The sequence below is a fragment of the Babylonia areolata genome, chromosome 33 (genome assembly GCF_041734735.1).
Source record: "Babylonia areolata isolate BAREFJ2019XMU chromosome 33, ASM4173473v1, whole genome shotgun sequence".
Lineage (NCBI taxonomy): Eukaryota > Metazoa > Mollusca > Gastropoda > Neogastropoda > Buccinidae > Babylonia > Babylonia areolata.
In genome coordinates this window covers 1,159,745-1,169,744 of record NC_134908.1, presented here as the reverse complement: position 1 = coordinate 1,169,744, position 10,000 = coordinate 1,159,745, and the positions used below count along the sequence as shown (strand labels likewise).

The 10,000-nt window shown below is 48.3% G+C and overlaps 1 protein-coding gene across 1 annotated transcript in view; it reads left to right on the top strand.

Annotated features, from left to right (window-relative positions):
• LOC143276830 (major facilitator superfamily domain-containing protein 4A-like) overlaps positions 1–8,048 on the top strand; it is an 18,871-nt gene extending 10,823 nt beyond the window's left edge. The window contains exons 5-8 of the mRNA XM_076581485.1: positions 4,540–4,609; positions 4,932–5,056; positions 6,628–7,393; positions 7,445–8,048. Coding sequence (XP_076437600.1) covers positions 4,540–4,609; positions 4,932–5,056; positions 6,628–7,393; positions 7,445–7,733 — 1,250 coding nt within the window. The 3' untranslated portion in view covers positions 7,734–8,048. The remainder of the gene's footprint in view (positions 1–4,539; positions 4,610–4,931; positions 5,057–6,627; positions 7,394–7,444) is intronic.
• The last annotated feature ends 1,952 nt before the right edge of the window (positions 8,049–10,000 follow it).

Sequence of the window (10,000 nt, the reverse complement as noted above, 5' to 3'; positions counted from 1 at the left end):
CTTACATTTCATTACACTACAATCATTGCTGTTTATGTTCTATTACAATACAATGATTGTTTTTTACGTTCCATTTCAAGGATTGCTGCTTACATTTGATTGCATTACAACGATTGTTGCTTACATACTATTACGCTACAATGGTTTCTGCTTATATTCCGTTGCATTACAGAAACCGCTTCTTACATTGCATTTCATTACAGCAATGCTACTTACGTCTCATGAACGATAGCTGTCTTTCCATTGTAAAAACGATCAAAGTGGAAATGTGGCAAGAAAGCACCAGAGGTTCTGAGTGGTGCCAATCACACTGGCAGGCACACACCGCTGATTGCCGGAAATTCAGCCATCATTTCGCCGTGCACTCAAGAAGAAAGTTGTGCAGGTTCCTAGTGGTCCATAACTTCTTGTGAACCCTATAAGTTCGCCTCTCTGTGCTAGCCGGTTGTCAGCCATAACTGATGTCTAGCTAGTCAGCTAGTCAGCTAGTCAGCTAGTATTTGGGGGAAAGAAGACCAGTCATTATATGGTGGATTTTTGTTGTTGTTTCTGTTGTTGTTGGTATTTTAGATGAATGTAACATTCTTTTAAACTTACATTTGACAGAACAACATATCAAATGTGTATGTGTATTATTATTATTATTCGTTCGTGGGCTGCAACTCCCACGTTCACTCGTACGTACACGAGTGGGCTTTTTCGTGTATGACCGTTTTTACCCCGCCATGTAGGCAGCCATACTCCATTTTCGGAAGTGTGCATGCTGGGAATGTTCTTGTTTCCATAACCCTCCGAACACTGACATGGATTACAGGATCTTTAACGTGAGTATTTGTCCGTCTGCTTGCGTACACACACGAACAGGGTTCAAACACAAGCAGGTCTGCCCATATGTTGACCTGGGAGATCGGAAAAATCTCCACCCTTTACCCATCAGGTGCCGTTACCGAGATTCGAACCCCGGATCCTCAGATTGAAAGTCCAACACTTTTACCACTCGGCTATTGCGCCCTTCTTTGGCTCTGGCTGTTTGTCTGAGAGAGAGGGAGAAAGGAGGGAGGTAGAGAGGGAGGGAGAGAGAGAGGGAGGGAGAGAGGGAGAAATGAGGGAGAGAGGGAGAGAGAGAGGGAGAAAGGAGGGAGAGAGAGAGGGAGGGAGGGAGAGAGGGAGAGAGAGAGGGAGAAAGGAGGGAGAGAGAGGGAGGGAGAGAGGGAGGGAGAGTGGGAGAGAGAGGGACAGAAAGAGTCTTCTTCTTCTTTCCGTTACACGACCAACATCGACTTGCCGATGACTCTGTCGTGGTTCATGCATGCTGGGTATTTTCGTGTCTCCATAACCCACTGAACATTGACATGGGTTACAGGATCTTTAACGTACGTATTTGATCTTCTGCGTGCATATACGCACGAAGGGGGTTCAGGCACTAGCAGGTCTGCCCATATGTTGACCTGGGAGATCGGAAAAATCTCCACCCTTTACCCATCAGGTGCCGTTACCGAGATTCGAACCCCGGATCCTCAGATTGAAAGTTCAACGCTTTAACCACTCGGCTATTGCGCCCGTCGTGTGTGTGTCTGTGTATAAGTGTCCCAAAGATCAGTCTAACAGTAACACAACGTTTTCGTTAAAAACAGAGACCACGTACAAAAGATCAACACCCCTATAAGGACAGCCCGTCCAGCTAAGGACCACAACACACAAACGTTCGTCTTTCTAGTCTTTCTTTGTGGATCGCAGCTGTCACACGGGAAACTTGATATCTCCACTTGTGGGTTGGCCGAGTCGTGGCAGGGTCAGAGGTCAATCAGTCATTCCACATCACGAACCTTGACGTGTCAGCCAACTCTGAAAACAACAACAACAACAAAACAAAACCGTGAACAGAATGATACAGCGAAAGTTTCTCTGCAGGCGTCTCCTGACACAGTGTTGACCAGTGATCAGGGTTCCAGGCCCCGTTTCGGCATGGTGTTGTGCCCTTGGGAAAGGCACTGTACTCCGATTGTCCTCACTCCACCCAGGTGTGAACGGGTACCTGACTTCAATCGGGGAAGGAGAGGACTGGGCCCCGCCTTCCTATGTCCAGCCCTGGACACAGTGGATATGAATTCACTGCCCTAGTGGCTGTAAAAGCCTGCGGGACCTTTAGCTCCATGTCGGCATGATGCTGTATCCTCTTGTGACGTCCAATCCTCTGCCTTGTGCCCCATATCGCTGTATCCTCTGGTGACGTCCAATCCTGTCCCTTAAGCCCCGTGTCGCTGTATCCTCTGGTGACGTCCAATCCTGTCCCTTAAGCCCTGTGTCGCTGTATCCTCTGGTGACGTCCAATCCTGTCCCTTAAGCCCCGTGTCGCTGTATCCTCTGGTGACGTCCAATCCTGTCCCTTAAGCTCCGTGTCGCTGTATCCTCTGGTGACGTCCAATCCTGTCCCTTAAGCCCCGTGTCGCTGTATCCTCTGGTGACGTCCAATCCTGTCCCTTAAGCCCCGTGTCGCTGTATCCTCTGGTGACGTCCAATCCTGTCCCAGTTTCCAACCCCACAGCTGTTGACGTGTGAAGAAAGGGTGAGAGGGGGTGGGGGTATCCACTGGGATGGCCCAGGGGTGTGTTGTTTCTGGAGCCACCCGAGATACAACGCCCACAACGGGTGTCGTTTGGCTGACCTGTCCGTGCTTTCATGACAGTGTATATACATCTACCATGCCCCAGCTTTTTTCTTCTCTCTCTCTCTCTCTGTCTCTCCTTGTAGTTCACACACACACACACACACACACACACACACACACACACACACACACACACACGGACGCACACACACACACGGACGCACGCACACACACACTACACTACACACACACACACACACACACACAAAATTATGCCAGAGGACAACACTCTCGTTGCCATGGGTTCTTTTTCAGTGCGTCAAGTGAGCGCTGCACACGAGACCTCGGTTTATCGTCTCATCCGAATGACTAGACGTTCAGTTTGATTTTCAGTTCCAGTCAAACTTGGGAGAAAGGGCGAGAGCGGGATTCGAACACAGACCCTCACGGTCTCTCTGTATTGGCAGAGGAGCGTCTTAACCATTCTGCCACCTTCCCCCCGACACAGATCCTGTCTGAAATCCACTGGGGTCAGACCAAGGTGACTGGTTCGGCAAGTCGGGCGAAGAAGGAAGGGAGAGAATTGCCGTGATTATCGAGTCAAATTCTCTCCCCTCCTGTGTTCGGGTGTCACTGGATACTTGATAAACTCCCCTCATTTCCCCACGTGTGTTTAGGTGTGATGAAAGTTTTACCTTCCCGCTTCACATTTGTGTGCCGGAGTTTTTTTTAAATTTGTTTTTTATTTATTCTTATTATTTTTTTTTTTATAAATCTTATTATTCATTCATTCATTTTTTCGTGTGTGTGCATGTGTGTGTGCGCATGTGTGTGTGTGTGTGTGGTGGGGAAAGACACAGAACGATGGAAAAAAATAAAAGGGAGACATAACCATAATAGAAAGAAACGCTAACATCAAACAACTATAACAACTATAACAAATGTCCTATTGAACTATCCAGTAAACCTTCAGCAATAGCAGATATCATCTTGAAATTGTCAAAAATACATTCACAAGAGTTTTCCGAGAAGTTTAGTAAAAACGATTTTAGGCTCTGACATTTGAATAGTACGTGTTTGCTATAAATAGATTCTCCACATATGCATTTAACATTTGTGCTGAATTTAGTTATAAAAGCGTTCAGCTTTATCATGTTCGATAATGCCTGAATTTGCCTTAATCTGATTAAATTACTGTATGTATTTGATTGATTGATATATTTCCGGTTGTTGAATATGATTTATACTTTCATTTAAAACTTTGCCATTTTGCTTGTATATTTCCCTGTCCATGTTTGTGTGTTTATGTCTGTGTGTGTGTGTCAGACACCATATCACTGTACAACGTGCTGTGGTCTGTGTGTCTCACTGTGTGTGTCAGACACCATATCAGTGTACAACGTGCTGTGGTCTGTGTCTCACTGTGTGTGTGTCTCCAGGTGCCATGTCGCTGTACAACGTGCTGTGGTCTGTGTGTCTCACTGTGTGTGTCAGACACCATATCACTGTACGTGCTGTGGTCTGTGTGTCTCACTGTGTGTGTCTCCAGGTGCCATGTCGCTGTACAACGTGCTGTGGTCTGTGTGTCTCACTGTGTGTGTCAGACACCATATCACTGTACAACGTGCTGTGGTCTGTGTGTCTCACTGTGTGTGTCAGACACCATATCACTGTACAACGTGCTGTGGTCTGTGTGTTCTCCTGTGTGTGTCAGACACCATATCACGTACAACGTGCTGTGGTCTGTGTGTCTCACTGTGTGTGTCAGACACCATATCACTGTACTGTGGTCTGTGTGTCTCACTGTGTGTGTCAGACACCATATCACTGTAAAAACGTGCTGTGGTCTGTGTGTCTCACTGTGTGTGTCAGACACCATATCACTGTACAAACGTGCTGTGGTCTGTGTGTCTCACTGTGTGTGTCCCCAGGTGCCATGTCGCTGTGCAACGTGCTGTGGCTGTGTGTGTCAGACACCATATCACTGTACAACGTGCTGTGGTCTGTGTGTCTCACTGTGTGTGTGTCAGACACCATATCACTGTACAACCGTGCTGTGGTCTGTGGTCTCACTGTTGTTCCACACACACCATATAACTGACGCACACACGTCGGACGCAGCACACAGTGACTCTACACACACACATCACTACACACAGCACACACAAAATTGATGCCAGGAGGAACACACACTCAACGTTGGCCATGGGTTCTTTTTCAGTGCAGTCAATGAGCTGCTGCAACCTGAGGCCTCGTGTTATGCGTTCAACACGAATGACTACACGTTCGTTTGTTTTCATGTTTCCAGTCAAACTTGAGAAAGGCGTGGCGGGATTCGACACGCCTCACGGGTCTCCCTTCATGCAGAGGAGCGTCTGTACCATGTCTGGCCACCTTCCCCCGACACAGATCTGTGTCTGAAAGTCTCACTGGGGTCAGACACCATAGGTACTGTACGGCAAGTCGGCGAAGTAAGGAAGGGTCAGAATTGCCGTGATTGTCGGAGTCAAATGTCTCTCACCCATCCTGTGTTCGGTGTGGTCTGGATACTTGATGATACTACCCTCACTTCCCCACTGTGTTTAGGTGTGATGTACAGTTTTTACTTCCCGTCCATTTGTGTGCCGTGTTGTCGTTGTTTTTTAAAATTTGTTTTTTATTTATTCTTATTATTTTTTTTTTTATAAATCTTATTATTCATTCATTCATTTTTTCGTGTGTGTGCATGTGTGTGTGCGCATGTGTGTGTGTGTGTGTGTGTGTGTGGTGGGGAAAGACACAGAAACGATGGAAAAAAATAAAAGGGAGACATAACCATAATAGAAAGAAACGCTAACATCAAACAACTATAACAACTATAACAAATGTCCTATTGACTATCCAGTAAACCTTCAGCAATAGCAGATATCATCTTGAAATTGTCAAAAATACATTCACAAGAGTTTTCCGAGAAGTTTAGTAAAAACGATTTTAGGCTCTGGACCATTTGAATAGTACGTGTTTGCTATAAATAGATTCTCCACATATGCATTTAACATTTGTGCTGAATTTAGTTATAAAAGCGTTCAGCTTTATCATGTTCGATAATGCCTGAATTTGCCTTAATCTGATTAAATTACTGTATGTATTTGATTGATTGATATATTTCCGGTTGTTGAATATGATTTATACTTTCATTTAAAACTTTGCCATTTTGCTTGTATATTTCCCTGTCCATGTTTGTGTGTTTATGTCTGTGTGTGTGTGTCAGACACCATATCACTGTACAACGTGCTGTGGTCTGTGTGTCTCACTGTGTGTGTCAGACACCATATCACTGTACAACGTGCTGTGGTCTGTGTGTCTCACTGTGTGTGTGTCAGACACCGTATCACTGTACGTGCTGTGGTCTGTGTGTCTCACTGTGTGTGTCAGACACCATATCACTGTGCTGTGGTCTGTGTGTCTCACTGTGTGTGTGTCAGACACCATATCACTGTACAACGTGCTGTGGTCTGTGTGTCTCACTGTGTGTGTCAGACACCATATCACTGTACAACGTGCTGTGGTCTGTGTGTCTCACTGTGTGTGTCAGACACCATATCACTGTACAACGTGCTGTGGTCTGTGTGTCTCACTGTGTGTGTGTCAGACACCATATCACTGTACAACGTGCTGTGGTCTGTGTGTCTCACTGTGTGTGTCAGACACCATATCACTGTACAACGTGCTGTGGTCTGTGTGTCTCACTGTGTGTGTCAGACACCATATCACTGTACAACGTGCTGTGGTCTGTGTGTCTCACTGTGTGTGTCAGACACCATATCACTGTGCAACGTGCTGTGGTCTGTGTGTCTCACTGTGTGTGTGTCAGACACCATATCACTGTACAACGTGCTGTGGTCTGTGTGTCTCACTGTGTGTGTCAGACACCATATCACTGTGCAACGTGCTGTGGTCTGTGTGTCTCACTGTGTGTGTCAGACACCATATCACTGTACAACGTGCTGTGGTCTGTGTGTCTCACTGTGTGTCTCCAGGTGCCATGTCGCTGTGCAACGTGCTGTGGTCCCACAACAAGGCCCTGCCCTTCCAGTTCATCGTCGTCGGAGCCGGCATCAGCACGTTCGTCTCCCCTTTCCTCGCGGAACCCTTCATCAGCGACATCCGCCTGCCCCCTCACTTCTCCTCCCTCTCCTCCCCCTCCTCCCCGTCCCTCCTCTGCCCCACCGTTCACCATGGCAACGGCAACGAGAGTCACGTGCTGGTAGGTCCTCGCCCGATCAACGGGACGTCTTCCAGGGATGCGTGGAACAAGGCTTACAGCGCAGACATTAAGTGGCCCTTCATCATTGTGGGGGCCGTGACGCTGCCGGCAGCCTTGGCGTTCTTCTACTTCTACTTCACCAAGCCCAGCTGGTCCGAGGGCGTGGCTGGAGGGGAGGAGGTGTCCTTCAACGTGGAGTCTCCGTCGTCCAGGGGTGGCCAGGAGGAGGACCAGAAACCCTTGCTGCTACGTCCTCCCAAGACAACCACCACCACCACCGCCACCTCCACCTTCTCCAACAACTCCAGGTCGGCCGTGGCGTTCCGAGTGCTCGTCATCCTCCTCAACCTGCCCGTCTTCGGGCTCCTGCTGACGTTCGCGGACCTGCTGACGTCAGTGGGCATGGCGCCCCCGCTGTGCATGACGTCAGCGGAGGCCGGCCACCTCAACACGGTGCTTTGGGGAGCAGCCATGGTGGGCAGGGCCGTCAGCGCGGCCATCTTGGTCTGCGTGCCGATGTCGCTGCAGTTGTTGTTGGGGTGTGTGGGGCTGGTGGTGGTGGGGGTGGTGCTGGTGGCGTTGTCCTTCAGGCACAGCGAGGTGCTGTGGTTCGGGACGGCCGGGGTGGCGCTCTTCGTGACGCCGTCCATGCCGGGCTTCATCGCCTGGAGCGGCGACTTCCTGCCCATCACGCCGTTCTTCATGAACCTGTGTCTGTGCGCGGCAGGCCTCGGGGAGATGGTGCTGCCCTTCGTGGGAGGGCTGCTGATGGCGCACCTCGGCACTTGGTACATGATGCTCTTCTCGCTCGTCGTCATGGTGACCATGCTGCTGCTCTTTCTCGTCTCGTCCTACGTGGCCGTGAGGTTCAGGGTGTGAGGGATGGAGCTCGGGCTTCCTCTCCTTCCACACCTCCCACCCAGCCCCAGCCCCACCCCCACTCCGCGCACTCAGGGGTGACGGACCACGTAGCGACGCCCCCAACCCCACCCCACACCCTCCGTACCCCTACCCCTACCCTGTCTCAACTCCACCCCACCTGGCTCAGTGTATGACTGTTCGGAAATCGATAGTGGCAACTTTGCGTTTTGAATGTAGTGTGTGCATGGTATAGTTGTGTTTTGAACATAGTGTGTGCATGGTATAGTTGTGTTTTGAACATAGTGTGTGCATAGTAAAGTTGTGATTTGAATATAGTGTGTGCATGGTAAAGTTGTGTTTTGAACACAGTGTGTGCATGGTAAAGTTGTGTTTTGAGCATAGTGTGTGTATGGTAAAGTTGTGTTTTGAACATAGTCTGTGCATGGTAAAGTTGTGTTTTGAACATAGTGTGTGCATGGTAAAGTTGTGTTTTGAATATAGTGTGTGCATGGTATAGTTGTGTTTTGAACATAGTGTGTGCATAGTAAAGTTGTGATTTGAATATAGTGTGTGCATGGTAAAGTTGTGTTTTGAACACAGTGTGTGCATGGTAAAGTTGTGATTTGAATATAGTGTGTGCATGGTAAAGTTGTGTTTTGAACACAGTGTGTGCATGGTAAAGTTGTGTTTTGAGCATAGTGTGTGTATGGTAAAGTTGTGTTTTGAACATAGTCTGTGCATGGTAAAGTTGTGTTTTGAACATAGTGTGTGCATGGTAAAGTTGTGATTTGAACATAGTGTGTGCATGGTAAAGTTGTGTTTTGAACACAGTGTGTGCATGGTAAGGTTGTGTTTTGAACATAGTGTGTGCATGGTAAAGTTGTGTTTTGAACATAGTGTGTGCATGGTAAAGTTGTGTTTTGAACATAGTGTATGCATGATAAAGTTGTGATTTGAATATAGTGTGTGCATGGTAAAGTTGTGTTTTGAACACAGTGTGTGCATGGTAAAGTTGTGTTTTGAACATTGTGTGTGCATGGTAAAGTTGTGTTTTGAACATAGTGTGTGCATGGTAAAGTTGTGTTTTGAACATAGTGTGTGCATGGTAAAGTTGTGTTTTGAACATAGTGTGTGCATGGTAAAGTTGTGTTTTGAACATAGTGTGTTCACGTTAAAATTATTGTGTTTTTAACGTAGTGTGTACATGGTAAAGTTGTATTTTGAACATAGTGTGTGCATGGTAAAGTTTTGTTTTGAATATAGTGTGCTTGTCAATGTTAACAAAGGAGGTTTTTTGTTGTTGTTTTTTCTTCCCGGCTGTGTATATCTCAGTGATCGTTCGCTACATCAGTAAGTCGGTGTGAGTGTTGATGTTTAAGGCGAGCGACGTGTTCTTGTTGTCAGTATCATAGAGACAATGTTTTGAACGAGTTTTTGAGAAGAAGACACATGCCAGATGGATGAGATGCTTCCGAAATCCCCTCAGAATCTCCTGCAGACATCACATCACAACACCGATGAAGAAGCGAGGAACAGTCAAGCAAACCACAGGATCCCGTGAAGATCTCCTGACCACAGTGAAAAGACGAACTGAACTGGGATGGACACATCTCACAATCAACAGGACTCCACTTGCCCAGACAATCATGCAAGGCACAGTGGAAGGGGGGAGAGGGAGAGGGAGACAGTGGAAGGGGGAGATGGAAAGGCAAACAGTGGAAGGGGGAGAGGGAAAGGCAGGCAGTGGAAGGGGGAGAGGGAGCGAAAGGCATACAGTGGAAGGGGGAGAGGGAGCGAAAGGTAGACAGTGGAAGGGAGAGAGAGAGAGAGAGGGAAAGGCAGACAGTGGAAGGGGGAGAGGGAGCGAAAGGCAGACAGTGGAAGGGGGAGAGGGAAAGGCAGACAGTGGAAGGGGGAGAGAGAGAGAGGGAAAGGCAGACAGTGGAAGGGGGAGAGGGAGCGAAAGGCAGACAGTGGAAGGGGGAGAGCGAAAGGCAGACAGTGGAAGGGGGAGAGGGAAAGGCAGACAGTGGAAGGGGAGAGGGAGACAGTGGAAGGGGGGAGAGAGAGGGAGAGGCAGACAGTGGAAGGGGGGGAGGGAAAGGCAGACAGTGGAATGGGGAGAGGGAAAGGCAGACAGTGGAAGGGGAGAGGGAGACAGTGGAAGGGGGGAGAGAGAGGGAGAGGCAGACAGTGGAAGGGGGGAGGGAGAGGGAGAGGCAGACAGTGGAAGGGGGGAGGGAAAGGCAGACAGTGGAATGGGGAGAGGGAAAGGCAGACAGTGG